Source organism: Photinus pyralis, unplaced genomic scaffold (assembly GCF_008802855.1).
Source record: "Photinus pyralis isolate 1611_PpyrPB1 unplaced genomic scaffold, Ppyr1.3 Ppyr1.4_LG7, whole genome shotgun sequence".
Lineage (NCBI taxonomy): Eukaryota > Metazoa > Arthropoda > Insecta > Coleoptera > Lampyridae > Photinus > Photinus pyralis.
The window spans coordinates 17,760,073-17,779,037 of record NW_022170738.1 but is presented as its reverse complement, the minus strand read 5'-3'; the positions used below and the strand labels follow the sequence as shown (position 1 = coordinate 17,779,037).

The 18,965-nt window shown below is 37.5% G+C and overlaps 1 protein-coding gene across 5 annotated transcripts in view; it reads left to right on the top strand.

Annotated features, from left to right (window-relative positions):
* Positions 1–17,264, top strand: part of LOC116177320 — a 43,070-nt gene extending 25,806 nt beyond the window's left edge. For 2 of the 5 annotated variants that reach the window (XM_031496263.1, XM_031496262.1), the window contains exons 5-14: positions 428–647; positions 923–3,484; positions 5,184–5,328; positions 5,381–5,477; positions 5,547–5,705; positions 6,115–6,207; positions 6,257–6,803; positions 14,668–15,891; positions 15,937–16,080; positions 16,595–17,264. In XM_031496263.1, coding sequence (XP_031352123.1) covers positions 428–647; positions 923–3,484; positions 5,184–5,328; positions 5,381–5,477; positions 5,547–5,705; positions 6,115–6,207; positions 6,257–6,803; positions 14,668–15,891; positions 15,937–16,080; positions 16,595–16,707 — 5,304 coding nt within the window. In that variant the 3' untranslated portion in view covers positions 16,708–17,264. Of the gene's footprint in view, positions 1–427; positions 648–922; positions 3,485–5,183; positions 5,329–5,380; positions 5,478–5,546; positions 5,706–6,114; positions 6,208–6,256; positions 6,804–14,667; positions 15,892–15,936; positions 16,081–16,143; positions 16,198–16,594 lie in introns of those variants that run through there. The other 3 variants (XM_031496264.1, XM_031496265.1, XM_031496267.1) reach the window with 3 other exon arrangements.
* Positions 17,265–18,965: the final 1,701 nt, after the last annotated feature.

Sequence of the window (18,965 nt, the reverse complement as noted above, 5' to 3'; positions counted from 1 at the left end):
AATTTATTTATTTCTGGCTTTTATTGTTGAGTGGGCGGGATTTCAGCCAAGGCTGCTCTACCAGTCCAACCCACTATACATTTACAAATACCCCTGCCCGCACCCGGATTCGAACCAGGGACTCTTAGTACCGCAGTCAAGCTTCAACTCAAGTGCGCTACACGGGTTAATAAATGTATAGACATGCCGCCCCAATTCTCATATGTATTTGTTTTTTTGTTATTGTTATTTGTCTCTTCAAGGGTGGATTTCAAATATTTTGATTACTGACGTGGGTTCTGGTTGTGTGCCCATTTAATTCATCCAATTAAGATAGTGATGGTTTGAAGAACACATCAATTCTTCATAAGCTGCAGTCTTACACTAATTTACTTCAATTTGTAATATTCAATAAATTGTATAATGAAGTTGTAATTTTATGTTGAAGAGAGAAGAATCAATGAAGCGTTTATTAGAATGGAAACAGAGAATGCTTCAATCTCCATTGAATAGGAAAGTCAATCAGAGTGTAGGCAAACCTGCAAGTGATAAGTGTAATGTTTACTACAGAACGAATGAAAATGGATATCCATCATCAAACGTCGATATGTATTCGGAGAATAGAAATCCCGCCCCCCAGTACAACAGTTACTCATCAGACGATGAAGGTACATTATTTAGTAAGTTAATTAAATTTAGTCGTCTCTCCTTTAAGTATATGTAAGTAAATGTTTAGATTTATTTTGTGCATGTGGGGATTTTTTGGTTAATCTTCATTGGTCCTTCCTGCCTGACACAGCTTGGGTCTCAAATCTACTACTAACTTTGGTGGCAACTCTTTTAACTTTTCGTTATTGTACTAACAGATTAATGTATCTATTGGAAAATAAATTTATGTACACGTCTTAAATCTCAAATTATAAAATTTTGTATGTCGGTTCAGAAAATGAGGATGGAAGCAACGAAAATGTGCAAACACAGGCAGGACGGACCACGGACACATATTCGACCCTTTCCAGACCTCACATTTCTGCACCTAAAGCTTCTACCACTGTGCTTAATTCTATGTATGAAACTGACGATCGGTTAGAAGGCAGTATGCACGATGCTATCATCAAAAGACTGCCTCTTGTGTGTCTTCATTCCGAAAAAGACAATTCGGCATCATTGCCAAACCTTGAAATGATGGAAAAACCTCTTAAAGTTGAAACTATAACCCCCACCCATACAGCGCATGTCGCAAGTTTACGCGTTGACTCCACAGACATATATGGCAAGGAGATTGCTACCGTCGAAGTAAAGAATAATGGCATTACCGTTCAAAATATCCTGGGCGATTTCCATCAAATGAAGGCAGAAGGTACCGAAACAGTAGAAGAAAATTATATGACGATGACACCGAGGAAGAGCGTTTTGGAACCGTCGGAAACCAGCTCAATTTTATCTATGGTTTTAAGTACAGATGCCGATGACAACTTATATGTCGAAATGACCCAAGGTTCTGACATTTCTCTATTAAAACCCGGGGAAAGTCTTTCAGATACTAATGATAACCAGCCGTATGAGACCTTATGTTTTAATGACGGAAAAGCTGAACCTGTGTATGCTGAACTGAACCAGTTTGACTATAGAAAGCCAGATTTACCCGACATCCTTATGGCATCGCAAAATAAAGGCACAGCTGATAAATCTGATAGTTCGGACGCTGATGATGAGGCGTCGAAGGATCTAGACTCTCTAGACACTTTGTATAATCCACGGTTTAGCCTATCGGATTCGTTTAGACCAGCTTCTTACTACCTGGGCGCAAGTCAAACTGCTCCTGAGTTACAGGATAGCTCCGACAGCGAACTAGTTTCACCACCTCCCATACCGACATCACCACCCCCAATGGATGACTTAGACAACATGGACGAAACGGTTTCAAGTAGCATGGCAGTAAGTCTCAGTTCTCAAGAGGGAAAAGACGACTTGTTCCATTTTAAGTTGACCAATAGCAAAACTTTGGAGGACGTTGAATTAAGAAGCACTTCTGATTATGAACGCATGCTAAAACGGCGCCCCGTTTCAGAGGAAGTTTATTACGAGTTGGAGCCTATAGACTCGAAATTGCCAGACAGTTTTGACTTAGACCATTATTTGCGCAATCTTGAAGTTAATAATGTCCCTAACGAAACGAAATTGGCCGACATTCACAACTATGAAAACATGTTTGTACAAAAACAAGTACTAGCGAGTAGTCAAAATTCTAGCAGCATAGAAACATTGTCCCCGTCAACTTTGCATTCTCACAGCAGAGACAATAGCAGAGACACGGCTAGCAGTCAAATAACAACAAGCAGTCGAAGATCTACATTTTCTCCAAATGATTTTATATTGAGAGCACAACCGAGCAGTAGTACGTCGATTATTGATGAAGTTAGTGGATATCTTAGTAGTTCAAGTCCATATTTGACTCCAGTTGCCTCGGAAAGTACGCCAACTCTTCCGGAAATAACGTCCAACTCGTTCTATTTATTTGGAAATAAATCCAAACCGTTCATCTCTCACTCTGCTCCGTACTACTATTCCGATTTATCTATTAACACGTCTCGTACAGACAGCAGCTCATCGATTTTGACTCTCAACAATCAAAGATCGTCGGCTACCGGAAGTAAGCGGGATATTATGCATATAATTAATCCTATTCGTTGTAATAACCACTTGAGGAAAACTACATATGTACAGCATCCAAATGTTTTTGACACAAGGTGTAAACTTGCAGCCGAGGCGCGCTCTGCGTCCGTAGATTTTTTGAACATAGCCGATAAGTCGGGAAATATAGATAAGAAGAATATTTACGAATCTGACACATTAAAAAGGCTAAAAGCGGCCAACATGTCGGTGAGTTTACAACAAAAATCTGCTAATGTGTACTTTGGTTCACGCTCAGAAAAGTTTAACGAATCAAATGTGAGAAGGTCCTACTCTTTTGAGGGTCTTTTAGAAAACGTGTTGAGTCAAAGTGTTGTAGTTCCGCAAGAGTTCAGAGACATCGCACAACAAAATGACCCTATTGGCTGTGAGACTACATGCGAAACTACAGAAGGAAGTCATTTGTGGGAGGAGGATTCTCTTTGGAGGGAGCAGCTACGTTCCGCCAGTCAACGTCATACAAGGTCATTAGATGATTTAGATTGCATAAGGGAGTTCGATAAAAGACCAAAGAAGCAGACGCGGGGAATAACCCGATTAGTTACGTACGTTAATGATAACATGTTTAATATGCCTTTTCAAGACAAGCGTAGTATAGAATTGGAAGTGAAGAAAGAAGAAAACAGTAAGAATAGCATTTTTATTATTGATAGGGAAAAATTAAGGCAGTGGGACTTTTTATCTAGTGCACCTTCTGATGCTCAATCATTCGCACAATCACCTAGTCAGGGTTATACTAACACAGTGGTAGACTTGGGTGCAGGTGTGAGTGCTTATGAAGCATCTGAACAAAACACCGTGCAGAATTCAGGTACCATTACTTTCTTTCTTCTTACAGGCCTTTGTAAAATAAGTGTACATAATATTTTTGAACGAAAGACCTCATTGCTGCGCTGTGTCAATTGTGTGAACTAATCATCTCAACTGCCTACTACCTACTGAATAATGTCTGCTGAGTATGAGTATTCCACAATTTTCTCAAGTGGACAAATAGGCAGCACAAATGATTGTAGTCAATTTCCTTTTTAATTTGTATTTCCGTTTATCTTCAAGATACAAATTGAAAAGGTTTCACATTCAAAGTACAAAAAGAATAATTTGCCATTTTTCAAAATCGAAGAGAGTACATCATCTAGGCCAGTCAAAATCGACAATAAATCAACAAGACATGATGTATATTGTTTGAACTCATTAGGGTCGTTTACACAACTTTGGAACTCTCTAAAACAGGGGTCCCCAAACTGCTGACGATCTACCTCATTGTTGTTAGACTGTGATCGATCGACTCTGAGAGGCTGCAAGTTTGTGTGATGCAGGATTGTGGTGTATATAGGTAGGACGTATCGTCGCGCAAATATTAGTTGATAAGGACGTTGCTGAATTTGACAAAAATAATGTGCATAGAATTAGTGGAAACGGCAGAATTTAGTTTTCTGCAAAATTTATTTGGTTTACGTAGCTTCTGAAAATCGCAATATTTCTCGAGATCGACTCAAAAAGCACTCGCGATCGACCGTTTGAGCACCACTGCTCTAAAAGTTGTAGAAAAAGTATAGCATTGCATACGAAAAACCGCGAAATGGTCGGATTTTTTTCAGTTTTTGCTCTATATCTCCAAAACTATGCATTTTTCGACGAAAGCCATTGGTTGATGGTTGTAGGTGAACGTCGACGATTCTAATTGCACATAACCTAGCGTTTTTTAGCGAGAAACGGGACTCGGAAAATGCAATGTGAACTTTATTGTGCTTTTCAAAATATAAGAAAGTCTATCCACGTCAATATTCATTACTAAGACTTTAGACTAGGTGTTCATTACCAGATTTTACCAGCGGGAGGTCTAGCCTTGACCTCGAGGTCATCTATAGTTTGCACCTACTCCGGCTGGTTTCTCTTAAATTTCGAGTCAATAACTTCCTCTCGCAATTGATGCAGGATTAGAATGCGAAACTGCTAGACTGCACGCTATTAAAATCTAGCAATGGATAAGCTTTGGTAATTGATATTGCCATATTGGGGTAATTAAATTTTCTAATAGTTTCAAGAGCACTTACTCTTTGCCTTTTTTGTTTGGCAGAAGGATCTGTTTTCGTTCCTTTTTCTACACAGACTTGGCTTCTAGATTTTTAAATGAATATCCAGAGCCCTCTGTATATTAGCTCAGGAAAGGGAATAAAGAATAAAACCCATTGGAATGATACAAATACCTCCTAACAGAACAAGGACATATGTGCTAAAGATGGTAGTTGAGATGATTAGAGTTAAAACAATGATCAGTAAAACTATTTCATGGATCAAAATGTATGCAAAAACACAACATTTCGTTCACTTATTTCATTGAATGATATGTTCATTTCATTTTTTTCCATGAGAAAGCATGGCAGTGCCTGGTCACTTGGTTTATAATTCCTTCATGAAAAGATTAAAATTAGAAAGACTAGAAAGATTAGAATTAAATTAGTGTTTAATAACTTATTATAAAAAGTATATGTGCTTACATTACATTGTAGCATCTGGATCCATTTCTATAACTGCAAGGGACACATTTCCTAGATCTGTTCCAACAAAGAAAGTATGGACTCCCAATTTAAGGCCTACTCAGTCCAAATCAATAACAAACTTAGCCAATAAGAGTTACGAAAGCGAATATGGGATGTAAGTGGTTTTTTAGGTATAATTTATGATGTAACGTTTGTCTCTTGTATAGCTCTCACAGACCGCAACAAGGAACGTGCTACGTACCTCCAGTTACTAGTCACCCTGACATAAGCTCCGACACTTCTCAATCCAGTAATTCGCGCAGAGTAAGTACACATTTTGATTTCTCTTTAAATTGTTCGTTTCTTGTGTTATATTTTTGTAAATTCGTGTAGGCAAACTGCCAGTCGGGGGACAAAATGAACATGTCAGCCGGTGATCTTTTAGGAAGAACGCACGAAGAGCTTGTATTGCTTTTGATTCAATTACGGCGACAAAGTGCGAATAATTGTAAATCAATTGAAGCGTGTTATAATGACATTGATAATATTCAGGTCTGAATTTATTTACAACTGAATTTTTAACACAACTTATTCTCATCTACCTAACAATCGTCGAAATAATTTTTCCTTTTAACAACTAACCGATACTTTCGACTAATATTTGACCTAAACCTTGTGTTCCGCTCTTCTTTAATCATGTAGAAATGGTACAGTTGGGGATATTTTATCTAATAGAGTGAAGTAGGCCAGGTTTTAGATATTGCCCAAATATTTAAATTTTCACATTAAATTAATCTCCAAGTGCCATGTGAAATAGACATAAAAAGAGCCACACTAACTCCTTCGTAAATGTTATTTTTGCTTTTTGGAAGTGGAACAGTTTTATTCTTTTACCTGCATTTCTGCAATTGTTTTTAAAATGGGAATGTTGTTCTGGTCAATAATTACAATTTTTTCCTAGGCAAGGTTACCCCAAATGGACGCTTCAAAGAGATTAGAAAATCTTCAAAAATTGGAGCAAATAAAGCAACATTTATTGGAATTAGAAAAACAGGTAACACAATACAAGATATTGAATTTTGTTGTATATGTGTCCATTTCAGTATGAGAAAGGCAAGCCGTTAGTAAATTTAGTGGATAATATGGTGAAGTTGGGGTCACTCTACAGGTTTCCAAAGGACAACAATAATCTACCATTCATGAAAGATCGTTTGGAGTTCAACCAATATATACAAGAACGGCGCTTGTTGGCGGAAGAACGAAGAGACTGGAACCGTTTGAGCCCGAGCCAATCTGAACTGCAAACGAAAGTGAAACAACTGTATCAGTTAGATCGGCTCATTCAAGAAGAATCAGAAACGCTTCAATCGCTCCAGCATGACAAAGAGGAAATAGAAAGAACCTTGGGTGGACTTCGTCATAGGTTAATTAAGGGATTTAAAGATCCCATCGAAGTGGAGCAGGCGAGGAAGCAACAAATTGTGCTTGAAAATGAATTAAGTAGGGTTCATTCAATGCTGGCGCAAAATTCGAGGAAACTCGAAGAGACCGTTGCAGGAAATGCTAGGCTCGAACAAGAATTACTAGTGCTGAAACAAAAACTTCAACTGTCAAAGCAGCAGCGAAGTTCTCCGCAAATTTCGAATGCAGGTAGGTTTTTGTTATTAATTAGAACTTCACTTTACACCTTTTTGACAATTTTAATTTTTGAAAGGCTTGATTCTTCTGGATCAACCTTCTAATAGTAATTTATTAATATCCATTTGTACACTACTCTGTCTGCAACTTTTCTAGTACTTATTTCTAGTGCTGTTTTTCATTTAGAGAGTAAAAACAATATGATTGTCTCATGTGGTAGCTAAAGTAGTCACCGAATTTATCAGTCTCCCTGATTTTTTACTTTAATGAATTTTTCTTTGACCAAAGCTTTCTGTGCTAAATGGGTCCATTTAGTAAAAATTGTTTATTAGCTTTTCTTAAAGCCGCGTAACCACTTGCATGAAACTTCCTGATTTGCGTAATGTGTTAACCCTCGTATGACGTCACACATTCCAACTTTATTGGGGTGCTGTTAAGTAATTATAAAATGATAATCAATAACAGATGAATAAGCGTAGATGAGCAAAAGATTTTAAGTTTTGTATTGTTCTGAAATGTACAAACACAATAACAAAGACACAGAATAAACTTTTTATACACCGATTTACTAGGAGACTAGGTTTAGTTCCCCTATCTCTCCACCGCTGCGCCAATGTTATGCAGAATGTATTTAATCGGTACATGGCCTGTGAACAGTCCCATAGGTCCTTGCTGTTGAGGGCTGAAGCTTTCTTGACTTTTTGTAATGGGGCTTTGATGAATAATTTTGCCTGTCGTTGTCCTGGTACCCTGTGCCAGTGATGGATCCCATTCATCCCCTCCCATTGGTTTAAGGCTTCTGACTTGTCCAGTCCACAGAAGGTCTCCAGCTGTATTGGTTACCCCCTGGCTCCTTGTTTGGTCAGTTCATTGGCCTGCAATGTCCAAATGCCCTGTGGCATCCACCATGTAGTGTGATGCGGTTGGCAGTTGCCAATCTCTTTAGGTTGCAGATGCACTCCCAGACTAGTTTGGAGTCGCAGGTACGGGCTACTTTCGCCTTCAGTGCAGCTTGACTGTCTGTGAGGATTTCTATTTTTGCCCCCTTCTAACCCTTTTCAAGGTTTATGAGGGCACAGAGGTGTATGGCATAGACTTTTGCTTGAAAGACGGTGGCTTTTTGCCCCAGTGATTGCGAGATTCAACAATATTCGTTTGTAGCTGACCTTTATCCCTGTTTTACAGCCCTTTTGTTTTGAACCATCTGTGTACCACTGTGTTTCCCAATCATACTTTTGTGTAAAAGCACAGATTTAAATATACTACAGATGGATCATGCCATGTTAAATTCTGGCAACGGTGATTTGGATTTAAGCCTCTGGTGCGTTAAATCCAAACTAAATTAGTGTTATTCCGCGTCCACAAGGAAGCGCTGTAGAATGAATAACTTGCGCGTGGTTTACAACTGCAATAAGAAAGACAAGAACTGTTGTGATAAACAGGGGTATCTGATTACACAGAGTCCAACAAATGTTGTATTGTATGTAACTGACCTTCCCCATTTATACTCGCAATTTTTCTGCTAGCATGCGTTTATGTTAGTTACACATACACATTCCTTTATATCGGAACTCGGAAGGGCGAACCGACGACTGATTATACCTTATTCTGTCAAACCAACAAGATTTGTAATTATGCAGGATGTTTACCGTATAATTGATTTATTTTTGATTATAAGTAGGTACGGTATTTTGTGCGATTTAGGTTATAATTAATGCCTACATATCTGATCACAGCTTGGCGTGTTCCGTGCTCGTATTTAGATTTTTAGAGTATTTTTAATGATAAGACGATCTAAAAGCACAATTATGACGTAGACGAAGTTTTTATTAATTAATCAGAGAAGGTGTTAGGCCTGTCTTTGTGAGAAACAACATAGGTACCTAACAATAGGCGTCTGAGAATTTAAGTCAAGTAAGCGAATATGAGTCGAATGTGAGATGTGACCAAACGTCCCGTTTTGAACGTGACAGTTCCGTTTTTAGTACACTTTCACTTTCAAAAAATAAAATGTTCACACTTTGGCGCTCTTGATATGTCTACCTGTCTGTCTGTTTGTTATTTCATTTTTGTAGTCTCATTAAGGCATGAAATGTCCATAAGGGCTGTTAAAATCGAAAAAACAAATTTGAAAATGCACTCTTCGCCTTTGCTCACATGCGGATTAATGATTTTTTTCCTTATATATGCTGGTTGTCCACGACAATCACAACGGGGTTTTATTTCTAGAAAACATGGTTTTGCCTCAAACCATGGCTCTACAAAATTGTTTCTCGTCTTGGTCCATTATTTTTGACCACAGAAGGACGCGCAAATTCAAATCTTGGAGTTTGGATCCCAATCGGATATAATCGTTGAATATTGTAAGGAAGTATATTAACATTAAATGATTTAAAATCAAAAGTTGTGGGGTTTTTGTGGAGACAACGGTAACTGTAGGTAATTTTGGTGGCAAAAATAGTAAAAGGTGTCAACAAAGCCTTTGCAATGGAGGTCGTCCCTGAAATAAAAACAAAACTTATAGGGATTGTTGATTTGAGTTCACCATTGTTAAAATTGACTTATTTTTTTAACATTTATAGTGTTCGCATTGAAAAATACTCCAAGAGTTCTACGGCTTAGGTGATAGAAAGTATCAAAAACTGTTGGGTTACATTAAAACAAGGTGCCTAGCATTGATGTCTGCATTCGAAAGAGTTTTCAAACTATTGTTATGTGAAAACACTAGGTACTTTTTGAGTATCTCAATGTCTGAATATTTTGAAGTAATTGTTTGAAAATTTCAGCTCCGAAATTTGGCTGTTTTTCCTACACGCGCAGCCCTGTTAAAGATCGAGGCACAAAGCATATCTGCAATTGCGGCTGTTAAATTAATCGCCCAAGGCTTTAAGGGAAAATTTGGCTGTGCCTATGAGACAAAAAGTTATATTTTCTTCTCCGTTCCACTGGTAATTTATTGACGAAACTTTAAAAAAATTTGTGGTCAGTTCAAATACAAGTTAGAAGCGTGGAAATGGGGGATTCTTATATAAGTGCAATTTACGTTATGTGATTTTGATTACGATTTCTCTTGCGACTTGCGAGTTGCCATAACCAAATATTTCAAGAGTCACATTATACGATTTTGTCGTACGACTTGTAAAATTGTATCTTGACGTGCGATTATGGGTTCGACCTCGACCAAAACTGTAGAAGAAGATAGGCAAAACTAAAAATTACCACGTTAGTAAACCACGCGTGGGAATGGCGCCCAGATGTCGCCGTCCCCACATCATGTAGCCCCGTCCCTAAAGTTGTTAATTACACGACCCCGTATGGAGTATGGACACGTACACTCTTCGTTTTTCTACATGCGATTGTCTACAGGCCCTCATTTGCTGCCAGCCAGTCAGCCGGCCAAAGTGATATGAAAAGCTTCTATTAAGAACAAATGAAGATGCAATTAGAGTTTTGACATCGATCCTACTTTGCAAAAATGAGCTAAAAACTACCGTAGGCCTATGTCTGGTCCAGAATTGCAGTTAAAATTCGAATTTTCAAAAACCATTTTGGTTTCGTTATTTTTCTCTTAAAGAGACGCAGATACCAAATTTCTGTGGGATCGAAAATGTCACATCCCAGTTGAGACCCTATATTGGGGAAGTACCGCAGTAGACGTTACAATTTCCACGATATGTACGTGGAACCATTCTGTTCTTGGTATAGTCATGAATTTCTAAGGCTGCATGATAATGCGGAACAAAATAGTGAAGAAAGTACTTCGATATATTTTGAGATAGTAGTAAATCCGTACGGGCTGTCAAAAAGCGCGGGGTGGCTATATTGCGATTACCGTTTTTGGACGTATCAAAATTTCATCAAACGTCAACGTTTTAGATCATTTTAAGCAACTTTTAAAGAATAAAAATTTCTACTGTCTGTTTTAACTCGTATGTACCTATGTACGTACATAGGTTGGCAGATTAGGCATAAAGGATGTAAACGTCATACTATTTTTTTTTTATAGCAATAACGCAAAATTTTTATTAAATTATTCGGAAGACTTTCTTTTTCTGTGTACAACCTATACAAATGATGCTAGGTTTTATTACAAATAAACTTTTTTTCAAATACGTACTAGCGCTAAATTTTTTATTTAGTTATTTGAAAGAGATTATTTTTCTTGGTTTAACCATTGATAGTGTTTTTATTCAATGGTTTAACCTACACAAATTTGGTTTTATTACAAAAAAATATATGTATTAAATTCTCCGAAATACAGCAGCTTAGTGCGCGGTTATTAAATACTTAGGATTTGAAAAGAATATTTAAAATTCATTGCCGGGGCATATTGAAGGACTCTTCAGGCTACAACCTAAAAATATTTTTAACGAAATTGCAATTGTTATACAGGGTGATTTAAATCAAAGTTGCACTTTTTTAAATATAACTCCCTGTTTTATAATTAGAATAGGTGTTTTAACTTTTAACGGCCTATTAATTACTGAGAGGCTTTAAAAATCGACAAACCTTGTGTATTATTAGAAATGGTTGAATTACAAAAATATGTATAAAAGGTAAATACGGCGTGCTTATATCGTTAGAAAGGTAATCAAATCCTACATTTGATGCAATAAAAAACTTGGTAGTTTCATTTAAAAAAATCAAGTTATCTTTTATTGAAATTTTGAAAATTTACAGTGATTTCTTTTAGCACAAAAAAAGTTTAACTTTGACCGTTCGGCGTATGTAGGTAAGCACACGTGATGATCGGTAATACTGCAGCGTCATGGCCTTCTAAGTTTTATGGAAACTTCGTTTTCAATTTTTACTGGACATTTATTTTTTGAAAAAATGACGCTCAGCCACTCATTTTAGATATCATGTTTAAATAAAGTCACACTAAAATTGACTAAGTAATCGAAATATGCAATAATATAGGTGAGTTCTATTTAAAAAAATACAACTTTGATATAAATCACCCTGTATACATCATCGAGATTTTGTTTGATTCGGATTCCTGGTGCCTCAAAACATGTATTTGATGTATTCCCGTCAAAAAAGGGAGGGATCATTTTTTACCCCACTGCAATACCTCCCTGACTGACATGCGGGTAGTAAAATTAAGTTAAAATAAAGAAACAGATAACGAGTGAAGTTTTCGGGTAGTTGTAAAAAGCTGTTCTGCAAGAATTTTACACCTGGTTTCAATTTCATTTGGCGATGCCTTGAATGAACGTATAGACATATCAAAACTTTCGATTGATAGTAGTTGATTACAGAATTTTAATTTTCAGGCTGAAACTGAAACTACCATTCTATAGAAAAAAATTGTTCTTGGATTTTATTAATTTAAATTAAAGGAGAGAGAACGGCCACAGATACGCCCACACAAGGTCGTAATTGAACACAAACACACAATACAAAGACCCACTGTTTTAATTACGAAGAAAAAATTCATATCATATTGCTTTTCAGCACCATCAATAGTAAAAACCTTCTATGCCATCGTTATACAGACTCCTGCTGATTATTTTAAGCTGAGACCCAAACTAAAACTTTCGATTTAATAAAATTCATATAGGTGCGCTAGCAACTGGAACGTTTGTTGTGTTTCCACAATCGCCTATCTCATGATCCATCTGTAGTATATTTAAATCTGTGGTAAAAGGTTTATACTGTATGGTACCCTTAGGTTGTACTTTATCGGCATTAAGTCAGATGGGTATTCGGTCACCTCTTTTATACAATGCTTCTCAGCTAAGGGTCCTACTAGGTTCTCCAGTTTGAACCCCTTGGTTCGGTGCAGTGCTATATAGCGCTTCCCATCGCGCTCGCTTCTTCACAATTAAATGGAGAGGCGCAAGGCCTAGCAGTGCCTTCATAGCGGCTGTGGGACAGGTGCTCATGACTGCAACTGTTTTTGTGCAGTTATTTGTTAAACTTTTACCCACCATATGACTGCAGCATATGTAACTATGATGAATCTGATGATAGTTTCATACGCCCATTTTGTTATTTTAGGGGTTAAACTCCAGTTCCTGCCTAGTAGCCTTCTACAGGCCTGGGATGCCAGGATCGCGCATTTTCCAACGAAGTTGGTTGCGCTGTTACAGCCACTCTCTGTCCATCCGTCTGTCCGTTTGTCCGAGGCCTTAACTACTTCTACAGTTTTCAAGATATTAAGTTCGTCCGTTTTGCATTCGGTAGCGTATAGCTCTAGCACCTGAGCCAAGGAAAATCTTGACAATTAAACTGCGCATGCGCAATGTCAACTTCCTTATTTATTAATATGTTTTGTTGAAATTTTAACCACAGATACTTGTGGTGAAGGCAAATATATCGCATATAGTAAAAATCAGATGTGCGCATGCAAATTGCTTTTAGTCTTTAGTGTAAGCAAACGTATTGAATATTGTAAACATCAGATTAATGCGCGTGATATCTTTTTGAAATTTTAATCACAGATGCTTCAGTTAAGGGCAAACATAACTGAAAAATTGAAAAAATTAGATGTGCGCATGCGCAGTCAGTGGCAACTTCTTTATTCGTCAAGATATTTCTTTGAAATTTTAACCATAGGTGCTTCTAGTAAAGAAAAACGTATCACATGTAGTAAAAATCGATAATCGATGTCATTAGGAAAGTCAAACATATCGCACATAGTAAAAATCAAATCCACGCATGCGCAGATTGCAAAATGCCATTTCTTATTGTTGATGCTGGTGTTCTGCTTCTGCAATAAACTCATGTTACGCTCTGTGACGGAAAGTAGTCCTTCACAATAGTCGCCTTTGGAATTTCTTTCTCATCGATAGCTCTTAGTGTCACACCTTCCCATGGCTTGACGCTTGGCACCACTCCTTTGAGCCATTCCGCGGTGGTCTCATCAGCGCAGTTGACCAGCAATCTGCCTGGTTTGAACGTAGAACCTAAGAATTGAGGACCCACCATTCCTTCTTCCAGGTTTCTAATGATTTCAAGGATTCCCTCCTGAAGTGCTTTAAGCTCTTCTGTAGTGAGGTGCATTTCCGGGTACCTGCCATGCAGTATCCCTACCATTTTACTCTCTGTAACCTGTTTATAAGTTGTAGAGGGATTGACAGAGTCCTGTGGAACTGTCCCACTTGGGTCTGATGGGCAGTCTCGGGTGTGGTATTGTCGGACCCTGACCTTTTCTTTCCTTTGTCCGAGTTCCCTTGTTCTCTCGGCGGTACATGTGCGATACCGGTTCTACACCATGTTGCTTCAGCCTACAGTACTGTTTCCTTGCAGCACCGCCCAACTTTGGGAACCTGACTTTCAGCTGGATTTTGGCCACCCAGCCCATGGTTGCTGCGCTTCGAGGGGTACCACCCTCTGTTACTTCATCAGGTTCTTCCATGCGCGTCCCAAGAGTATTGGTTTTTCATTTTAAGGAACTTTATAACCTCATTGTAGCACAGCACATGTGACTTTATACCAATTCCTCAATTACATTTTAGTTTCATTTCTAAGTGAAGAGGACCTCACAAGTATATGATTTTCAATTAATGAAAGTTTCAACCTGAAAATTGACTAAATGGGCCTCCTTGTTCTGGGCAGTCAAATAATTCGCATAGCAGCTACCAAGTATTTGTGATTGTGTTTGTCATTATGTTAACTTAGTACCTAATCTACAAGGGCAATATGTTGCACTAAATGGAGAACAGCTATCAAATTTATCATTTTCTCTTTGTCTGCAAGTATCTACTACTTAGAAAATGCACCCAATTATTTCTAGAACGATCTCTCTTACATGTAGTTGTGCATTAGATGTATGTAATTTATTTTAATTGCACCTCTGTTATGATTTACATTTATATGGTTCTAATTTCAAATATTTAAGTTACTATGTGTTGCTTATTGTTGTTGGTAGGCGATAGTTTGCCATGTGTAATTGGAACAAGTGCCATGTTAGAATCTGATCTTCATAGAGTGCAACAAAAGGTTGGAGACCTTCAACGTCAAAGACAAGAATTAAGTGTGCAAGTCAGGCAGCTTACGGATCGTTCAAATAGTTTACAACAGTTACGAATTTCAACAAATTTACCTCAACAAGCAAACCAGGGAAACAAAAAGAAAGTCAACTTGCTATGGCGTGAAACAGATTTGGACACTATGAAATCTTTTGATCATGGCGAATCATGTGATTCGTCAGTTACATCTAATAGTATCACACCCCTGTATATTAATACGAATCTTAAACAAAACGTAGAATCAGATTTCTCTACAAGTAGTTATAAATCAAATGATTCGACAAGCGATGAAAATCAAAATCAAAACCTTTTTCCCCAAGAAAAGCAAGAAATCAAAACAGTTAGGATTGTGAAACGTGAATCGGAACGACGGCAAAGGGACCGAGAAAAGGTTTGCACCGGAAAATGGGACATCGTAAATGAAGAAGAGGATTCTTCTCAAAGTTCGAGTACAATTTTTAGACCGACTTCAATCCAAAAAACACAAAGTAGTGCCACCTTAGAGAGATTAGATTCAGATCAGTCAACTAGCGGTGTTTTGAGCAGACAAAGTTCTCTCTCCCAACCGAGCCTACCACAACTACCGTCTGATATTAGGAGCCCCCTAAATGTGAGCGCAGATAAATTATCCGAGCTTTCTCCCATTTTTAAAAGCGAATCCGCCAAACAAATAATAATGGAAATGGCCACGCAAGACACTGTGAAACATTCAAATAGACGAATCGTGCCTAAAGAAAAACGGAGGCACTATACCGCTCCCCATAATAATTTATTAATGAAAAGTTTAAATCATTTACCAACAGATAATAAAGATTTTGATAGTTTAAATATTAGGCGAGCTCGAGATGATTTGGACATGGAAAGAGCACTACGACAACGAATCGACGCACCTGATGTAGTTCGTTCTACGCTTAGTAATAAGGAATTAAAGTACAATGAAAGCACGATTGATAATATTTTAGGGACACCTAATAAAATTATTATACCAGAAAGGTATGTTCCTGAACAATTGCCTCAATTAACTGCTGAAGAACAGCAGTACAGGCTACGAAAAGTGGAGTCAATTAAAAAAATGCTTTCCGATACGACAATTATTAGCGGTAGCTCACCTAATTTAGCGGCGGGTAAGTTTTCTGAACGTCCGTATTTCGCTTTACTCTATTTTGTAGAGGAGACCAATTCCGAACACTCTTCTAGCAGTGCAACTAATAAAACTTCGAAAATCATAGAGGAGAAGAAACAGCGAGAGCATCTTCTGCAACTTAATCAGATTCTAGCCAAGCAAGTCATGGAAATGAGTAAAATTGTCGCAGGTATCAAATAATTTGAGCTTTAACACTGCCTGTTTTTGCAACTTTTTTGTTTTGTTATCGTAGGTTCCAACACACCCGGAGAATAGTAGTTGATTTGCAGTTTGCTTTTAGTTTAAGGTTTGTTTTATTTTGCTCACGATTCTTAAGGCCTGCACTAGTTCGTGACAAATTTGCCGTAAACGTACTCATATATTGGTTTTCCACATTACACATATATTTAAATTTTTTTCTTTAAATTGATTTATACGACAAATTTGTTAAAAGAACTTATACAAGCAGCACTTGTTATGCAATTCTAGCAGTAATAGTTGTGACTTTAATTGTAATTTTTAAAAATTTTTAAAAAATATGCAATATCCTATATTTAAGGCTCAACCTTTGTCTGAACCTTTTGTTATCAAACTTGATTTAGGTGGTCTATCTGTGTTTTATTTTTAAAGTACACACTTTGAAACTCAAATATGGGATATGGTATAGTAAATAATGAACACCACTGAAGGATTTTTTATTTCAGTAAAAGCATTAGCCACATTGCCATTAGAGTCTGGACAGATAAGCTCGGAAGAAGATCTTTCGCCAGATGTACCTTTGCCTATTTATCAACAACGTGATAATTTTTACAGTTAATGATATTTATTGTAAATTTTTGTACTTTTTAGTAGTTGTGTTCACGTTTGGCCTATCGTACATTTTTTGAAAATAGCTTATATAAACAGTATTATGACAAGTTATGGGTATTTGATATAGATTTAAAAATGTACGAAATGAACTGAGTGCCAGACAATAAATTTTACACATAAGTTGTAAATATGGTTTCATTTGTAAAGTGTAATGTTATTTAGTTTTTTGAATTTTTAAACCTTTTTTAAATTTTCTATAATGTAATTGCTCAAAAGTTACTCAAAGTGTTTTGTATATAGTGTTCAATTAATTTATAGATGTATAAGACAACGGTGAAGGTTTTTTAACAAGTTCACATATTAAACGAAACACCATATTATATATCCGTTTTGCAAATTAACATTACAGTGTATTATATAAACAAATATTAAAATTTATCCTTTATTCGCTCATTTTTTAAAACATTGTGGATTGTTATGTTAAATCTATATTATAATGTGAATAATAACAATGTAAATTTCTTGATCTATTCCTGTTTATGAATAAAATTTCCTTATGATTTATGTTTGGTTTTTGGAGCAATGCCGCTTGTGCAGACACCTATAATTTTCAAAAATAACTGGAACATTACTTAATTCGGCGTTGGTATATGTAATGCTATTTAATTGAAATTATATTGAATTTAATTAGGTAATACACAGTAGGGCCTCAATAATTCGAACCCACGATAAACTGAACGCTTCTATAATCCAATCTATCCCACCGGTTGCGCATGCCGTTGTCTCATAGAGTAGATATCGCTGCGCCACTCTTGTTTTTATTCAGGTACGCGTCGTTTCGCCATTTTGTTCGTTTCTCCAACACTTTAAAATACATAGGTACATACCGTAATCTGAACGCCTCATTAATCTGAACAGGGTGAAAATTTTGGGTGTTCGGATTATCAAGGCCCTATGGTAGGTAAATTAAGTTTAAATTAAATCGCGCAGTTGTGTAGTCGTAAATCTTCAGTGTCGGATTGGCCAAGTGGGATACCGAGAAATTTCCCGGTGGGCCCCTCCGATTCGTCTTGGGTGGGCCCCGCGCCCTCCACATAAACAAGATAATGTGGAACGTATCGGATTTCAAAAAAGCATTCCTCAATTTAGATTACATACATTGTGTGCGAACGCTTGTAACCAGATATTGCAATAGTTATATTGGTTTTAAGCTACTATAGTAGGTACTTATGTCCTCAGCTATTACATGTGGCGAGACACTAACTTTGTTCCTAATGAGAATTTGTAGTACCAAATTGAATCTCTGTTATTCTACTCTAAGTAACAACTCCTTAGAGTCCGATACCTAAAATGGGCAAGGGTGGCTAATCTCTGGAGTTCCCACCACCCGGAGTACTCATGTTAAGGTTTCCTTTATAACCTTTAACGTGTGATGGTCGAGTCTGATTTCTCGAAACTACTTCTGTATCAACAAATGCCAATTTGACCTTTACCAGAAAAACCTGGAATCAGAAACTGACCAAATGTCATCACGTTTGATGAGTAACACGCTGGTCCCTGGCCCGTTTAACCTGACGGGCAAAATAGATGATATGTTTCAAAATAGGGATAAAGGCCTTTAACTTTGCCACATTGTGTCATTCTAGTCCCTACGCGAAGCATCGTGTAAAACATCAGTATTTGCAGGGACACGATCAATAGTTCATCGATTTCTTTATTAAAGCTCATTTTTTGCCTTGCGCCCATCGATTTCTACTAACTACTATGGTTCAAGATGATACCCGACCCGTGCGTGTGGCGCAGTGCAGTTGAAGCTGAACTGCTGTACTAAGGGTCCTGGTTCGAATCTGGGTTCAGGCAGTTCAGGCATGGATATTTGTAAATGTATAGTGTTTCCCTATAAACAATGACCTTCGCCCGCGGCGCGTGCGCGCCTAACCGTCGAGAGCATTTTAATATCTCTTTACTCTACCAGCTCAAATTTGAAGGGCATCGCGTCTGTTTCTGAGGTCACCTTCCGTGGGATGCAACTGGTCGTGGTGATGGGGGTTAAAATAACGTCCTTGGGCTCAGTAGTCACAATTTTCTGTGGCGGGTGATTGCTAGACTCCATGGCTTTAACTCATTAAAGTCTGATCCGTGCTACCCGATTCCAGTAAATCTGGTTCAAAGGATGCCGTATCGTTCAAATGCTTCATGGAGTAGAGATATTCAAAAGAATTCTCGACTATTACTTATCAAACGTGCATGCAGAACTCCCGTACG